General features: G+C 45.8%; 1 protein-coding gene across 2 annotated transcripts; it reads left to right on the top strand.

Moving 5' to 3' along the window:
• Positions 1 to 243: 243 nt before the first annotated feature.
• Positions 244 to 9,711, top strand: CD2 (CD2 molecule). 2 transcript variants are annotated; one of them, XM_042867546.1, is made up of 5 exons: positions 244 to 412; positions 3,806 to 4,096; positions 5,805 to 6,044; positions 6,743 to 6,862; positions 8,868 to 9,711. In XM_042867546.1, the coding sequence occupies exons 1-5, from the start codon at positions 352 to 354 to the stop codon at positions 9,053 to 9,055; spliced, it is 900 nt and encodes a 299-aa protein (XP_042723480.1). In that variant the 5' UTR covers positions 244 to 351; the 3' UTR covers positions 9,056 to 9,711. The 2 variants fall into 2 exon arrangements, with proteins under 2 accessions (XP_042723480.1, XP_042723481.1); XM_042867547.1 differs by lacking the exon at positions 244 to 412 and adding an exon at positions 3,122 to 3,163.
• Positions 9,712 to 18,245: the final 8,534 nt, after the last annotated feature.

Below are 18,245 nucleotides of genomic sequence, written 5' to 3'. Positions count from 1 at the left end.
GAAGATGACATGGATAGTGGAGCTGAACTCTTCAGATGGACATTGAAGAGGACGAGGGCCCTCTGGCCCTCAAGCTGAGTGGGCAGATCTTGGAGGGAGGTAGGAGGAGGGACATTTGTCATGCTGTCCCCATTGCAGCACGCTGCCCCATCCTGACAGCACAGCCTTCAGGAGGTGCTGCTGCTGCTGCTTTGGGTGTCTGGCGAGAAACGAGAAGTGCTCGAGTGCAGGCGGGAGGTTGGGAGGAGGGCACAGGCTGTGCAAGCACTGCCGCTGCTTTCAGCAGAAGAGCCTTTCACCTGCTGGGAGCTGCCCTTGGCAAGGCGGCACTGGGTTTTTTGGATCCTGAAAATGAACTTCGGGAGGATTTTCCTTGTCAAGTGCTTGCTGCTTTTGTTTCCCAAAGCAAAATGTAAGTCTTCATTAAGATCTTCAACTTTTTTTTGTATGTGCTACTGTTGTTAAAATTGACTTTAAACAATTTACAACTTGGTGGGATGTTACTGATGAGAAACTAGTTCCATTTTCCCAATGGGTGAGGTGACTGGAGAGTCTCTGAGTTGTGCATATTATTACTTGATTTCATTTTCATCCAGGAGAAGAGGGCAAGACCCGAATTTCCCATTTCTATTATAACAGTAAGCTGTAAACAGCTCTGGTTTTAAGTTAATGAGCTATAATTTGACACGTGTGTAACAAGAAATATCAGCATGCAATTTTCTCTCTGCCTTTGAGGTAGCTTGTAGTACATTAGTGATCTACTTCATGGTGCATTGTGCACAGCCATTATTACATGTAGTTACCTTTTCTTATCAATGATGAGCAAATCTTCTGAAAGTGCAAATTATATTCTTCCCTAAATATTAACAGAAAGTGTGTAGTATCTCAGTGTCATCAGTGGAGCTCAAGGATAGGATGCGAGAACAGTAAGCAAATGCCTGCTTACACTGCTCTCATTTTTAAAGTATTAATCTAAAAACTTAATTAAGGTGTCTTCTTCTCTCTAATCTATGAGTTAACAACACAGCTACACACAGATATTTTTTCCTCTGTTCATTCCACTATAGATTGATTGTATTCTTCTTCCTCCAGAACAAAATTAATTGGAGAATAAGGAATTTCTGTTTGGCATGTGATGTATTTCCTCCCAAACAGAAATGAAGTTCATTCCCTTGAATGGAAAATGGGTTTCAGATTTACCTGAAGCAGTGAAACAGAAGATTCCTTACTTCTCTAATGTTACTTTTTGGAACTTTTTCTTTTTTTTTGACTTTTCCTTGTGGCTGCAAATGGGCTCTACGCTGCCAGCTCTGATCTTTCTGCCTCTTGAAGAGCATTTCAACTGACATTAGCAGAACTGCCATTTCCTCAGTTAAGCAGATTTGTAGTATCACATGTGTGGAATCCTCTGCTTTCCATTAGATCCATGGGATCTCCCTCGGGATGTGTCGTGGCAGTCAGTCCTTAGAGATGCCACCGGATTTTCCTTGAAAACTTAGATGTTTTTCTCCATACTTTTGGATAGAAAATATAAATGTGCGCATCTGTTACGCAAAGGCATCCTGTTCCTAGCTCTAACTACTTGTGATGGAGCAGAGACAGGTACTGGGACCCAACCATTTGGGTCCAACCCATGGTGCCATGTCTGTGGAAGATAGCTGCTGCCCAGACTGACAGCATGGCTGCAGAATGTTTCATTTGATGCATCAAATGCCTCATGTGATACTGAACTAAGAACCTCGCCTCAGTCTGGGGTGGAAACACATCAGTATTCACTTCCTTGTAGCAGAGACAAAATATTTTGACTCTTTGGTTATCTCTAATATTGTTAGTTTGCTGAAACAGCAACTGGATTTCAGTTGCCCCTGTAGTTTATCATTGTGGAATAATGGATTATACACTACAGTAAAAAGTGCATAAGCACAGCATTGTCTGTAGGAAAAACTGCTTGAAATCTGTCAAGTTAGAGCAGAATCGTCTCTCTCTGGTATTTGGGAGGAAATCCCCCACCTGCCCATCGGTTTTATCCTACAGATGAAAGAGGAATGAATATAGATAAGGAACAAGTTGCAGTTCAGAATGAAAGTTTTTAGTAATGAACATATTCCACCTCACACTTCTAAATGCTTTTTAATATCTCCTCTACAACTTTTCCACTGGCAGCTGGGGTGCAGGCGTTGCCACACTGAGGTGACATCTCTGGATGTGTTCCAGAACCACGTAAATGTGGCACTGAGGGACATGGGTTGGTGGGCGTAGTGGGGATAGGTGATCTTAGTGTTCTTTTGCAACCTTAATGACAGTATGATTCTATGTCAAAACATGCCTCCAGAAGCACGGTTCCCCAGAGCCATGTCTTCAGGGGCTGCAAAGCAGCCTGCAGCATGAAGGGCGTGGGACCAGGCACAAAGGGAAGAATGAATGACGTCCTGAAGTGATGATGTGTTTTACTTCCCACAGCCATTTCTGACTATCACCTTTACTCTGAGTGCCAAGTCCTGGCAGCACTGCTGTGCAGTGCCCCTCCTCTCGCCTATTTTGCAGAGGGGATGTACAATCAAAGGGCACCTGTCACGAGAAAAGGCCTTTTTTTGGTCTTTGCTTATCTCCCAACATCGCCTGTGCCTCATAAGCTCGCAGGCTGTGGTTAGCTGTTTGTTTCTCCCCCTTGCTTTCCCATACTGTGATGCTGTGCTAGAAACATGGGGTAGATGCACTGTGGAGCAGCACTGCGACTTACATACCTGCATCTTCCTCCAGTTTGGTGTCATGTGCTCACTTCTTGACACAGACACCTCTTTTAGGCCGCTGTTTTTATCATTGTTGCCATCACTGTTGCTGCTGAAGTGACCCCACGATCCAAGGCCTCCACAAGCTTGCCGCTCACCGTAATAATGACAGCAACGATTGCTCTGCACATCAGCCTGTGCCAAGAGCTAAGCCTGCCCAAATGACCTTATTTGCAGGAGGGGTGAATTTAGAGGAAAGGCTAAGTCAGGGCTTGAAGCAGTGATTGAGCACCTGGTGGGAGCTCACTTGAGTGACCAGAAGGTGGAGGCAGGATCCACCCCTTCCCAGATCTCATTTAAGGGCTGGAAGTGGAGGTGAGAGCATCTCATCTGGAGGTCTCTGTCTATTTGAGGACCTTACAGGTTTTCTAAAGGTAGCTTGCTCCTTTCTTATTTTTCTTTGCCTACTGCTGTTGTATTTGAGTGGATCTTCCCTGGCCTGGGATCTTGCTGGTCTACTGTTATTGTTGTGCTTTCTGTCATGTTACAGTGGAGTCCACAGGCAGCCAAGAATCTCAGCAGTCAAAATCACAATGAATAAATCATCCACAGGATAAAGCCTGCTTCTGTAAATGTGACTTTCAAATTCCTCAGAATTAATTTGGGTACTGATGAGCTGACAAACAAACAAGGGGAGATCTGGAGTATTGGAAAAAAATGTGAAGAGAGGCTTTAAGAATCTGAGTGGGTGGAAAATGAAACCCTTTGGATCATGGCACTAGATACTAGGAAGGATCTCACCTCACCGTTGTGAGGGTGGTGAGACACTGGACAGATTGTCCAATAAGGTTGTGGATGTCCCTTCCCTGAAAGCATTCAAGACTAGGCTGGATGGGGTTTTGAACAACCTGCTCTAGTGGGTGGTGTCCCTGTCTTTAGCAGGAGGTTGGAGCTAGATGATCTTAAATGCCCCTTCCAACCCAAAGCATTCTTTGATTCTATGGCTGTGGTTGGTGAGCAGGGCAGTAAGGACTGTTTAGGATGAACTGACAGATGGATTGTGCTTATCTTTGTAGGTACCAGTACCATAAATTACAAGGCAGTGAATGAGACAGCTCTACTCAGTTTCACTGCTGAAAACACGCACGAGATATTGTGGAGCAGAGACAATGAGAGGCTGCTTCAGATGAAAGACAAAAAAATTAAATATTATGTGGAGAAGACGCAGTGTAGGTGCAAGGTGCTCCTCAATGGGACTCTCCGAATAGAGCGGCTGGTGAAAGAAGACAGTGGGATATACAAGGTGTCTGCATATGACAAGAATGGAAAGCTGAAGGCAAATGAAACAATAGTGCTCATCGTTTTGGGTGAGTTCTTGCTCTCTCCATACCAATCCAAGGATGTCTCACTTTGTTAAAGGCCTTCACTGTGAACTGCCTGCAGATTAAGGAAGTCGTTGGGGCCTTATTCATGCTTTAAGGCAGTGAACTGTCATTAGGGTTACCTGAGTTTAATTCCAGGCTAAGGTAATAGATAGCAAGTTAACCATGTGCTGCATCGCTTCCCTACTCTGCAGCAGAGATCTTGCCTTACTGCTGGTACACAGCTGTGGGAGTAAAACCCTTCAGTTGGGTGCTAGTATCAATTGTCATCCAGTTCACATACTGCTACTGGAGTTGGAAAGACAGCTGTTCTGAAGAGAAAGAAATAGTTGAGATGGTGACACCATCACACCAACATGACCTGTACTCTGGTGTTTCACACAAGGGCTTTCCTCCAAAAGATGCCCTACAGCTTGCAGAAGGGGAGTGGGTTAATGAGGGAAGGGAGGTGCCTTTCCTTGTTATAGTGTGCACCTAGTTTGTGGCTCTTTAGAAGGTAGGAATAGAGCTTTTTTCCATCTGATGCCTCTGTCAGTTTTCCCTGTCATCAGTGTCAGAGAATCCAGCACCAAAAAATAGTTCCTTGTAGGACACAGAGAGATAGAAATCAGCTCCCTCTGTCATAGCCTCCTTGGAGCCGAGTGCTCTGTTTTGTTCTGTTCTCTGTTGTGATGTGTTTTCGTGCTGTGGCTGTCATGCAAGCTGAGTGCCTTTGGCAATGCATAAAGCATCATAAGTAGCTGTTCTATCTTGGAGGAAATTTCTTCTGATGGGTACAGGCAGATCAGAGCTAATTGCATTTGTACCAGAACACTGGGGCAGGAGTTATAGGGCTGTCTCCAGCCTTCCTTATTCACATCCTCTGCCCCAGAACACCACTTTCTCCCATGGCCATGAGCCAGGAAAAGCCTGGAGATCATCTGGCTCTGTAACGCAGCTCTCCTTTGCTGAAGTGCTTTTAGGTGCTCTCCAGATCTGTTGGAGCTCCACACTGGGGGCTTCTCCCCAAATTAGTCAAGGAAGTTATAAAATGGGTGGAAAATTCCCCTCAGAGCAGTGAGGCAGTGGCACAGGCTGCCTGGGGAGGTGGTGGAGTCACTGACACTGAAAGTGTTCAAGAACAGTGTGGATGTGACACTGAGGGATGTGATTAGTGGGAATGCACTGGCGGTCAGACTGGGTGATCTTTGTGATCTTTTCTAACCTTAATGATTCTATGATTCTATCCCTTCAGGTTGTGCTTAGTATGGTTAACTAGCTGTAAGTCAAATGCACTTATGATGTTAACTACAGATATTTCTATTCAGAAGCAGAACGGGGGATAAAAATCAGATTTCAAATCATGGCAATGCTGTGGTAACAGTGGGTTCTGGAGGAGATACAGTGTAGTTACTCTTGTTGGCACAAACAATTCCACTTTGTTTGAGGAAGAGACACCTTCCACGGAACTGAGGAGAGAATGGAAAGAGACAAAAAGATCAAAAGTGTGTTAGGATGAAAATGTAGGCTAATAGATGACATTTTCTTTATAACTGCTGAGTTGCTTCTGCAGTGGAAGTCCGATTTGTTCTTATTCTTCTCTGGTCTCATTAGGTGGTGCTACTCCATCACTGCAATTCCTAGCTCTGCTTCACAATGGAGACCTTCAAAAGGAGAAACATCATCAGATCTGTCTGTCCTTTATTTTTTTCAGAGCCTGTCCCTCAGCCAATCCTCAATGCTGAATGCATTAATAAAACCCTATATGTGAAATGTACAGTGAAGAAGACTGAGAACCAGGTGTTTACAATAGAATTGACTCAAGATAAAATCAATAAATCACAAACGAATGTAACAGAGGTGGAATTTACTACTCGACACAGTGGGAGATACAGATGTATTGTTAAGAATCAAGTCAGCAAAAAAACAACTGAGAAGGAAATAAAGTGTCCAGGTAAGAAGTCCACTTTTACCAGAATCAGCTAGGACTCAGCTACAGCACTTCAAGTAGTTGTGTCTATCTGCAAGGTTGATCTGGAACCCACAAGCAGCCATGGTTCCCTGTATGCAGTAGTGAGTGCTGATGCTGGGTTTTGATTGCATGCAGCAGTCTGTGAGAGGCAGAAAACATCTTTCCCTTTTTGTTTTAAAGGGATAAAGGTAGTATAGAAACAAGTGATGCTTGCTGAGGGATTATAGCCAGAGACCATTACAGTAAGACAGCATAAAGCTACCAAAGAGGGTAAGCTACCACAACAAAAATTAAAAGCTTTTTCTTGAAAAATGTGCCTTGGGATCTTCTTGTTTTCAGGGTATTTGCTCTTTATTTACACCCTTATGGGGGGAAAATGACTTGCACGTTGTTTTCTTCCTCTCCATGCTCATACCTATAAAGGTGGTGGCTGTGTGCTACCAGTGGATATGCATGGTTGCTTCGATTTTCCTCCAAGAGAGTTTTTGCAGTATTCTTCAACATTGTTTCACACTGCAGTGAGGACCAACAACTTTTTTCTGTGTACAGAGAAAGGGCAGAGGAGTGGGTTCTCTAACTAGTGCTGCTTTCATTTCAATGGCAGGAAGATACAAAATTCTAGGTTGGTGTTACACAAGCTATTTCTTCTCCTCTAACATCCTCTTTATTCTCTTAACTAGGCCAGCTGGAGCTCTATCTCATCTCATGCATAGCAGGAGGTGCAGTATTCTTTGTTGTCTTTGTGATTTTGCTTATTTATTGCATCAGGAAGAAAAAAGCAGATAGGCTTGAAGATGATGGTAAGTATTCAAAGGCTTTAAGTTCTGTCCAGCCACCTCATCTTTGGCAAGTAGTGAATCTCAGTGCATCAGCTGCTATTGTCAGTCTTGGTTTCAGACATATACTTTGAACAAAAGGCTTTTTGTTCTCAAGCCCTTGTTTATCTATGTAGAAAGAAAGGCTGCTCTAATCCTTGGCCAGGGCCACCTGTCATGAACATCCATGGGGCTAAACATACAATTAAATATCTGTCAGGAGATTTTTTTCAGTAAACTTATACAGTATAAAACTAGGATCTCTGACATTGTTAGTCACCTTTGGAAACACTGTATATAAGGAGAGGGCAAGAACTCAACTTTTCAGGGGGTTTCCTCAAGCATCTCTTGGCACTTTTTCTCTCTGCAAAACAGTGTTGCTGGAGGCATATCAACACTGGAGGTCCAGCTTGAGGCGCTTAAAAAGTCTATGGGCAGAGTTCTCATCTGTTGTCCAGAATTCAAGCCTCTTTAAGAAAATATGCTGCCAGAGTTACCTCTCAGTGCAGGCTCACTCTTAATAGAGTTGTTGCCTGGGATTGCAGCTTGGTTATTGCCCCTAGTTTAGGTGTGCAGAGGATGCTGAGCTGACACTCAGGAAGAGCTGGCTGGCTCACTCAGAAGAGGAAGCTCAAGTATGAGGGAAGATCACTCTGAGCTGGGGCAGCATGTTGGTATTGAAGGCTTGTTACACCCACATGCTTGTCAGACTTGCTGTATGATCTTCAGTAGCACCTAGGCTCTGTGTGAGTGCTTGAACTACAAAATGTGAGAAGACATTCCGTTGCACAGCAGTATTTGTCAAAGTAAAAAGGGTAATGTTTGAAAGAAACTCCAGCTGATACCTTAAAGGTGCCTGTGGTCAGTCTGACAACAAAGGTTAGCATGATGCTTCCCATGGCTGAGGGTAGAACTTCAGTATGGCTAACTCATTATGGCCCCCTCACTTTCCCTGAGGCATCACCACAAGGACTGGGCAAGTGTTTTCCCTGTCCTCTAGGAGAGTTCATAACAGTGCAACCATGGGATGTTGCCTTAGAAGACTTGGCACATCTTATGAGCAAAATGCCAGTGTGAGCAAAGCCACTAGAACTTTGCCTTTCAATATGGCTATTCTTGATGTTCTTTGTCAAGGGAGTAGCTTACCCCATTCAGTGCGGTGACAGCACCTCCTCAGTTTTTGAGTCTGGATTAAAGAAAGGAGGGAAATCTGGGATGATAAGAACTAAAATAAGGTGGCTGGTTTCTTTGAAACAGGTTGGTGTGTAAGGTTATTTCAGCACCCCAAGAGGTAAATTTTTCAATCCTAAGCTAAAATGACTGGCATATCACAAATGATGAGTTAATGATCAAGAGTAAGATGGCATGAATTTAATTCTACCTGCTGGAAAATTCATGCTAGCAATTTCCAAGTCCCTGGAAATCTTCATGGCAGACAGTGGCAGAGCAGGGCTTTTGTGTTGCTACCTGCGGGTGTGACCGATTTCATAGAATATCTGGGGTTGAAGGGGATCTTAAATCTTACTCAGTCCCAACTCCCTGCCATGGGCAGGGCTGCCCTCCACCAGCTTAGGCTGCCCAGGGTCCTATCCAACCTGGCCTTGAGCACCTCTATGAATGGGGTACCAAAGATTCTCTGGGCAGCGCCTCACTGCCCTCTGCATAGAGAGTATCCAAAAAAGAACAGAGAAGCTCAGGCTGAGAGTGTCTATCAGTGACCAGAGAAGGCAGTAGTGTCTTCAGGTGCATTGACCTCTGCTTTGGGGCTGCTGCAAAACTTTGAGAGCTGCCTGAGTGTGTGAATGACAGTGACTTTAGTTGTTTGCAGGACAACCTGAAAGTGACAGTGCCCTTGCAGGTAAGACCAATATATATATTTTTAATTCTATGGTCCAAACTCTTTTCCTTTGCTGTTGGATTTCAGTAAGAACATTGCCTCCTGCTTAGATGTAAGTAGGTGCTTGACTGCTGTGGCCTCCTGTTGTTGCAGATGAGGAAAGGATGCAGATCCACCAAGTGGACACAGAGATGGCAATGCGGAAGCTCCCTCAACCACCATCCAACCCTATCCCCCAGCAGACCTGTGTGCAGCAGACGCCTCCTCCACAGCCATGTATACAGCAGCAAGCAGTGCCCCCACAGCCCAGGCCACGTACCCAGCTGAGAGAGAGGCACTGAGTGTCTGTCATGGGGGATGGAGGGCTCTTTCTTATGGAAGAAGAAAGTTTACAACAGTCAGGAACTTCTTCCACCCAGGCTTATGTAGCACTCAGCTACGGAGCTGCAGAAGATTAGGGAGAGCATCAGGTAACTGGAGTTGAAGAGACACAGTGGAGGAGATTGAAGATGATGAGATCTGAGGCCTCTTTTCTTCAAGTGACTCTATACTAATGTATAGACTACTGACACCTGCGTCTTTCTGTGGTTCACTTGTTTTTACTGCAGCTTGTTGTTGTCTTGCCTTCCAGATGGGTTATATCAAAAAGTGAGAGTCTTTCTGAGACAATGTGGGCTTGTGGATCTTACCTGGTTTTATCACATAGCTTTTCATTCTTTTGCTGTGCATTAGAACAGCCCTCTGGTTTCAACATCAGATGCGTGATCTCCTAAACAGAACAATAATCTGTATATAATTAATTAACTGGTCTGATGTTGGAAGAATTGGTGCTGTCCAACACAGAACAGTAAACAGAAAGGAGATGTGATGGACTTGAAGCATGCACATGTGAAAAATTGTAAGGGGGAAGGAGTATATCCTTCATTTTCTCTACTGCTTCAGCTCAGTTCCTGTGCTTCTTCACTGGCAAGTAAAATGAAACAATTTTCCCTATAGATCTGTTTGGCTTGTCAGGTAGCTTTTTTTTCTTTTTTTTTTTTTTGTCACAGAACAGGCCATTGGCTCCTACAAGTAGTATTTCAAACTGCCAAGCAGCCTCCTTAACAGTGCTGTTTTCTGAATTGACACAGCTTCCATCACCAGCCCACCTGTCTGATGACCAAGCTCCCTGATTTTTTTTCTGGTAAGCACCTCATGATTGCTGGTGAGTACCAGGTGATTACAGAAAACTGCTGAGAGGCCTCACTCTCCCAAAGGCAAAGGTGCATGCCTGGACTGCAATAACTATTCCTGCATCACTCTCCATGTTCTGGCCAAACACCCCTTGCTCCTCTGGCCCTTGAGAATGTTCTGTCAGACAGCTGAGGAGCTAAGAGAGGACATGCTTTCTTCAAGCAATGTCTGAATGGATAAACTGGTTCATCTGGTGTAAAAGTCAGCAGAAGGGGAGAGCTGCCAGAGCAAAAGATGTCCAGATAGCATTTTGTTGCAATAGGCAGAAGGATGTGCAGTATGCCTCTTCGAGCTGACTCTCCTGCTTGTGTCATGGCAGTTAAATAGACTTCTTTTTGTTTCTCCTCAGAAATGTGACTGTTTTTATCTTCTGGAATGAGGGTGGAGAAGTAACTTGTCAGGGTGAGCAGGGGATCTCTACCTCTCCCAGAGCTCGGTCACTCTGCTTCAGCTCCAGAGGGGATGCAATGATGGGAGGATCACTTGTTCTTGGCTTAGCTTTCTGCAGCTTGTTTTAGGGTTTTTACTACTTGAAATTGCATTTGGTAAATATTTCCTGGTTTACTTAATAATATAAGTTACGTACCTGCAGTGAATGAATAAAGACAAGAGTGGGTGTAAAGGGCTTCAGCTCATACCTTTGCTGACATCCCTTTGAAATCTCCCTTTGGTACAGAGAAGACAGGAAAAACACTCTGGTCAATGAGCCACAAGACCTTGAATGCAGGAGGTGTCACATACAGTACCTTCCAGGGCTCTCTGTTACGTATTGGCTCTTCTTTTAACATCACTGCCACAGTGCCTTCTGTGCCATAGACTAAACAGAACTGCAACAGTGCTTTTGAGATGCTCCTTTCCCATTGGCCTTGCTCAGCTTCTGTCATGTTGGCTAGGCCAAGGGACCTGGCACCTGAAGTTACTTGGTAGGTATCTGTAACTCTGTTCCTTGTGTCTGGTGTCTTTTTTCAGCCCATGAGGATGGTTGTGCAGAGCCTGGGGCACAGGCTGTGCTGGCAGCTCCCTGGTAGGCAGCCCTGCAAAATGCTGCCAGCTGTTCTTGGAGCTTGATGCCTATGCTGCAGCTGTGCTCCTGCTCTGCAGTTGACCTCTCCTTGAAGTATCCTGCTAGCCTGAGTCCTCTGCCTGATTCCTCTTGCTGGTTTCTGAATTACTAGGCAGGGAAGTTCTCCATGCTGTGATCCTAGCTGCAGCAGACGTGGGGGCTGCAGGGTTTGGTTTCAAATCCTCATTTACTTCCTCAGCCCAGAGAGCCGTGGTACTGCATTCAGCCTGAGTGTGGGCAGCATTCCCTGTTCCGTCCCCTTAAAGCACAAAACTCTCCTGAGTCCCTCTCCGCTGCTGCCTTCCTCTCCCTGGGGCTGATCACAGAATGGCTAGGGTTGGAAAGGACCTCAAGGATGATGAATCTCCAACTGCCTGCCACATGCAGGGCCATCAACCTCCCCATTTAATGCTAGACCAGGCTCCCCATGACCCATCCAATCTGGCCTTGAACACCTCCAGGGACAGGGCATCCACAACCTCTCTGGGCAGCCTGTTCCAGCATGTCATCACTCTCTTTGTAAAGAATTTCCCCCTGACATCCAACCTACCTCTCCCTTCCCTCAACTTAAAACCATTTCCCCTTGTCCTGCTGTTATCTACCCTTCCAAAGAGTTGATTCCCCTCCTGTTTGTAGGCTCCCTTTAGGTACTGAAAGGCTGCGATGAGGTCACCCCGCAGCCTTCTTTTCTCCAGGCTGAACAAGCCCAGCTCCCTCAGCCTGTCTTCATAGGGGAGGTGCTCCAGTCTCCTGATCACCTTTGTGATGCTGATACTGAGGTGACGCTTGCCACAGCACCAAGCATTGGGGCAGCTGAGGCAGTGCAAGGGGATGCTGGCCCAGCAGTACCTTGGTTCTTTAGGCAAGGGACTGCAGCAGGAAGCTAACTCTTGCAAGTGGGAGGCAAGAAGCTTTTCTGCTCTCGGCTACAAAATTGGGTTAAACCATACCCATAAGGGCAGGCTCCAGACCCTCCTGGACTGCATCAAAGACATGTGGCCAACAGGTTGAGGGATGTGATCCTGCTACTCTGCTTGGGTGAAACCACAGCTGGAGTGTTGCATCCAGACGTGGAGTCCTCAGTAAAGGAGAGACGTGAATCTGTTGGAGTGTGTCCAGAGGAGGGCCACAGAAATGATCCCAGGGATGAAACGCCTCTCCTATGAGGACAGGCTGAGAGAGCTGGGGCTGTTCAGCCTGGAAAAGAGAAGGCTCTGGGAAGACCTGAGAGCAGCCTTTCAACATCTAAAGGTGAGGCTATAAAATGAAGGGGACAGAGTCATTAACAAGGTCTGTGGTAATAGGACAAGGGGAAATGGTTTCAAACTAAAAGAGGGGAGTTTTAGACTGGACATAAGGAGGAAGTTTTTTTTAATAATAAGGGTGGTGAGGCACGGGAACAGGTTGCCCAGAGAAGTGTTGGATGCATGGTTCCTGTCCTGGAGACAAGGCTGCCAGATGATACCCATCACAGTGTATAAGTAAAGTGGCACATATCTCAGTGCTGCCCTTCATTTTGTTGCTGCAACTGTGAGTTGCAGCCTTTGACCTTGCTGCAGTCCACCAACGTTTCCTCTGGGATGTCAGGCTTTCCAGCTAAACCTCTTGGTTAGGTGCTGAGTAAAAAGAGCTGAGTAAAAAGAGCTGAATGTTGCCTTGTTGGGTGGCACAGGTAGGCATAGGATTATGAGCACGTAGTACCCCACACAACGGGAATCTCATCAGGGCAGTGCTTACGTTAGCTTCTGTCACCTTTTCTTTAGTAGTCACTACTGTTTTTATGGTATCTCATGTTTGTTTCAATATACTGTAACAGGATATTTGCACATTCCCAAGTTCTGCTTGATGCCTCTGAGAAAAGTCAGCCATTTTTTTCTGAACATACGTCACAGAGCATTCATGTCTTCGGTTTTTATGCTGCAGAGAACATATCAGTTCTGGAAAATAGCAGACATCAAGACCTAAGAAATAACAGGAAGTGCTCAGCTCTGATGATCCTTGCTGTAGCCGTCCCTGGCTGTTTCATAGATATGTCTATCAGTGAACAACACAAGATAAAGAGTTTTTTCCCTATTCTTCCTATGAAGGATGAGACAAGAGTGCTGATGTGCAGAGCTGCACTCTGCAATTACACTGGTCTGTCCTCCCTGGCGTGAGAGATGCAGTATGTGCTTTCTAAGTGTTAGCAGGAGTCAGCTTTGGTTGGTGTTGGAGAACAGGAACCGGTACTGAAAGTATGGGAGGAAAGTGCAACGCCATGCTCAGAGCAGGGTGGTTATTGTGTTGTGATCCTGCAGTGCTCACCAGCTGTGTAGTCTGAATAGGCACCCAGAAAAGTAGTGGTTGGCCCTTGTAAATCCAATCCCTATTTCAAGCTGCTTGACGTGAGCAGCACTTGCTGCCTAAACCTAGGCTTTGTGGTCAAGTATATGAGACCTTAGCAATTGCCAGGGGGCTCCTGCTTCTAGCACATGCCTGGACTGGAGCCAGTCAGATAATTTCAGTCCTAAAATAAAATTTTGAGCCTGTTAAATGTCAAGTAGGAGACTGGGGATAGTAAATGTCTTTTTTTGGCATGCTTTTAAAAATAATGCCATGAGGGAAAAGGCATCCCTCACAGTCTGCATCAAATTCTCAGGCTTTGATATGGAGATCAACCTCAGCTGGGACTGTCTTGCCCATCAGCCCTCTTCTCTATTCTGATAAATAAGGCTTCTATGCTTCAGCTGTGCTGAAACCTTGCAGCAGGCTCAAGAAATGCTGAATTTGACTTTCAAACTGTAGTCCTCTGTGTGCCATGAATGATAGGTCAAAGCAAAGCTCTGCAAATACTACTTGCAAGTGCTGGCCATGCAAGTGGGATGTCAGAGATGTGGACAAAACAAGGACAGAGAAATGGCTCAAGTTGATTATTGGTTTCTGCCTGCTGTTGTAAGCAGCGCCAGCCTCAATACCACCCTGTTACCTCATGTGCCTTTGTTCTGGGTGATATTGTTAGTAGTATCTGTCTCCAGTGCCCCTGAAATGCAGGTTTTAAGGTAGCAGGCAGATGAGAACCCCACAACAAAGAAGCCCTCCACACAGCAGCACTCATTGGCCACATTTCTCACACACTTTCTCTGCCTTGTTCTAAAAGAAGGAAGGCATTTCATACTGCTGCCCTCCCACACAAATACCCACTTTCACTCCAAGCCCTTCTTAGTGTCCCAGGGTAGGTGAGCAGGCACAGGGGGACTGTGGGGTACAAGTATAGCCTGTGGGCAGCCTGATATGCATACCTGAGCCTCCTGCTCCCTGGTGAGGTGGGACACCTGTGCCTGCTGCTGAATGTTACACCTGCTGGGATAGGCTGGGACTTCTGTGGTTGACTACCGGGCTCAGACACATCCCTTTTCTTCTGCCTGATGTGAGGTGATGTTTCCTATCAAGAAAAAGGAATGAAATAGAAGTGTGTTGCCTCACTGCAGCTGTGCTTTATTTCATTTCCAGTCTCCTGGAGGTGTTACAGCTGTTCAGCAAACCACCTGAGGGAGCTGTGTCTCTGAGAATGGCTGTATGGCTGCGGGCTCTGCAGCTGATGGGCATGCAAGGCTTGGGGTGATTGCAAGGCTGACATGCTGCAGGCACTCTTGGTGCTAAATCTGGTTTTATGTGGCTTCACTGTGATTTCAGTAGCCAGTGCAAATCAAATCACTGAATGAGGATGTGGTTCCTATCGTAGGGGAAATGCCTGTATCTCTGATCCAAAATTCAAACAGAAAACCTCTGACACCCTTTCGCTAAGCTTACAGTTTCTATAGACTGTTTTTGTTCTAGCCATTTGAAGAAGAGCTTAACCAAAAGCCGGCCACCACAAAGGGGGAACTGAGCAACATAAAGTCTTTAAAAAAACATTGGAAGGAAGGAAATGTGTCTGTACAGAAAGTTACTTGAAAGGAGCCTTTAGGCCCAGCAGTGGAAATTCTGCATGTTGGAGGAACTGTGAGGAATTGAAGGTCCTCCAAAAAAAAAGTCTGTTCAATAAGCTAGTGTTTCTGTTAGGTTAGGGCACTGGATTGGCCTGGGGTAGAGGAGAAAGGTGCTGGGTGCTGGAAGACCATGTAAGGAAAAGGAGTTTAGCTTTAGGAAAGCCACCAAACTGCTGAAGTGCCACAGGTGATGCCAGGGTTAAAGGGGATGTCAAAAAGAGAAGAGGCACTTCAAAATGGCAGCCAAGGAAGAAGCCAGTGAGTCCTCTTTCTCTCAAAGCATCTGTGCTAGAGAAGAACAGTGACAGAGCGCCTGATGCAGCCTTGATGTCTTATCTAGAGATGAAAAACTGCGCTGCTTCTATTGGGCACCAAAGCAGCTGTCTCAACTGACTCAACATATGTGTGCATATGATGGTAGTGAGAACTGTTAGTCCTTTCCCTCTCCGGAAGCTTTTAAGGACAGATGCTTCCAAAGCCCTTATAAGAAACAATTCAGAAGAATGGTTTACAGGCCTAGGCTGATCAGATGAGAAACAAAAGCTCTGCTTCTCCAAGATATAAAAAAAAAAAGTACTGGAAGGCCACTATGAGAACTCCCTGCAGCCTGGAGCCAGGGGTGGGGGGAAGGATGGCATAGGGTGTAGGATTTTGGTTACCCTCTCCCAGAGGTGGCCAAGGCCTCTCTACCTTATGTAGTGAGCAGCATGGCAGGAGGAAGGGACACAAAATCCAGACCCATGCTTAAAGGACAACTAGTCCTTTGCTACTCAGGGAATGAGTCACTGCTTGGTCTTACCGGGGTGAAGGGAAAATTGTGGGCTGGCCATATAGTGGCAACAGAGATGTCTTGTTTAAGCCCAGAACCTACTAGCCAGCTTCTGGTGAGTACCTCTAGGCAGGGAGAGCAGGTTGCAGCAGCTGCCTACAAAGTGCAGCTCCCATACAAAGCTTTGTCCTTGGTCCAAGCTGCTAAACTGTGCTCTCATCCATCTTCAGAGGTGAGAGGTGGAGGCAACAAGTGCTGGCAGAATCATGCTGGATGCAATGGAAGTGTGTGTGCACACCACATGTCACCTGGTGGCGCAATGGAAGTGTGGCACAGCTGGGCTCTGTGCCCTTTTCCCTGCCTGACATCAGTCACTACTGTCTGTTCACGCTCTGCTACAAGCATGTCCAGGTTTCCTTTTTCCACCTTGTCACTGCTCAGACATGTTCTGCCAGTTACACAACAGGAGGCAAACCTCCTAGAGGCCCCAAACTTTCCTGCAGTGCATAGAGATGACTTTTCTTCAGGAAGGCAAAGGTTTTGTGAGAGGAGCAGCACTTGGAGGCATTCCAGACTGAGCAACAGTGGAAGGGCAGAGGTGGAGCAGGGCTGTACAGTTCATCTTTCTTCCCAACCACTAATAATTCATCCTATAAGTGCCTTGTTCCTTGTACAGAGAGGGGGTGCTGGAAAATCCAGCACTGTGCTATGAGAGCTGGAACAAGAACCACAATCCAGGCAGTGTAACAGCCAAAAGCAGCTTCCCTGATAGGAAACATTGGCATGGTTTTGTTTTTAAGGATGCAAGGATTTCTTAGTTGTGTTCTAAATAGTTGGTCAAGGTTGAAATCCTTTAGCTTTCTGTCTCTGAAATACCTGCTTATGCGTAAGGGAGAGTGATCTTGGCTGGTGTCCATAAGGAGATGTGGTTATGAAGGTGAATCTCTGCTGGCCTTCTTTCTGCCGTCCTTCTCTATCCTCCCCTGGTAGCTCCTCACTTTTTTTTTTTTTTGCACTTAAGCACATTAAGTATTTGGTTTGCAAAAGACTCTTTAGCTTAGTTTTTCTCTTCTGCTGCGTAAAGAACTCCTAGGGCTGGGCAGGATGCGAGGAGAAACCTCAAAAAGGCCACAAGAGGGCATCTGGAAATAATGGTTTTGTGCATCATTGCTGTGTCTGCTCTTGGGCTCTTCCCTCTTCTTTTTTTTTTTTTTTTTTTTTCTTCTTCTTCTTTATTTTTCTTCTTCTTTTTTCCTTACACAGACACTGAGACCTGTTTTCATCTTCCTGAGACCTTGCTGCTTCGTGGCAGGAAAGGTGAGCACAAAGGCAGGCACTGTGCAGGCAGCAATGGGTTGCCCCCGCTGCCGTCCATCCTCTCCCTGCTCTGAGCCCCTATTGCACACAGGCACACGCCTGCAGGGAGCAGTGTTCTTGTCTACAAAATACACACGTGCATGCTCGTGCATTGCAGCCACACAGCAAAAGCAGCAATTCTAGCAGCAAACCCAGTCATGTTCTTTTGTTTTGTTTTGTTTTTTCTTGAAAAGCTCCCTGAAACATGCAGACTTCAGTGAAAGAACACTTGAGTGCAAACCACAGTGGGGCTCAGAGCAAGGAAAGAAAACCCCATCTCAGCGAGCAAGAACATCAGGCTAAAAGCAGCACCAGGCTTGGCTGTCTTTATAAGACACCACTGCACGCTGGCTCTGTTTGCGCTGATGCTGTTTGAATGTGGCTGCTTGAAAAGCTTCATCTTCAGAAAGCTGAAGGCATTGTGCCAAAGAGCCTGCGCATCAGGCTTCAAACCCAAGCTGTCAGGATTGGGAAATTTATGGTGCTCAGCTGCACTGAGGGACAGCTGGGTGCAACACCAATCTAATCCAGATTATAAAGATCCTGGGGTTTGCTCAGAGGGAATTTTGATGCGTGCAGTCACAGCATAGCACCCCTGCCATGATTCTTTTCTGGGAGCGTGAGCATCCATGGTCTTTCCCCATCTCTCACGTGCAGATGTGTGCTCTTTTCATCATTTCCTCCTTGCTTCTCATGGGAGCATGCAGATTCAAGCATGAAATCTGTACAAACAAATGCTTTTTACATGTTATACTGTGTGGCTGTGTTGTAGACACTTATGCTGTAATTGAATCACTTCCTTGCAGCTCTCTTCCTCGTGTGAGCATCCTACTCTCCTGATCAATGCATGTGTGCAATAAACATTTCATGCCATCCAGCTGTGCCCAGATAACCCACATACAACTCACACATGTACGTTTTTAATCACAGAGGCACTGAGTGCTCTGTAATAAATTAATACTAAAGACTGTGTGTTTACAGCCACCCTTCCTGTAGTCTGTATAATATTGAGTATAAATAGACATTGTATCTTCCTTACACAGGCACACAAGCACACTTACACTCTTTTCTTCAGAATCATTGAATCTTTAAGGCTGGAAAAGACCACTAAGGTCATCCAGTCTTGCCACCAGCCCATCCCC

The sequence above is a fragment of the Lagopus leucura genome, unplaced genomic scaffold (assembly GCF_019238085.1).
Source record: "Lagopus leucura isolate 7727_CA_CO unplaced genomic scaffold, USGS_WTPT01 Super-Scaffold_100001, whole genome shotgun sequence".
NCBI lineage: Eukaryota > Metazoa > Chordata > Aves > Galliformes > Phasianidae > Lagopus > Lagopus leucura.
The sequence above is the reverse complement of the archived record's forward strand: the minus strand, read 5'-3'. Positions and strand labels throughout refer to the sequence as shown.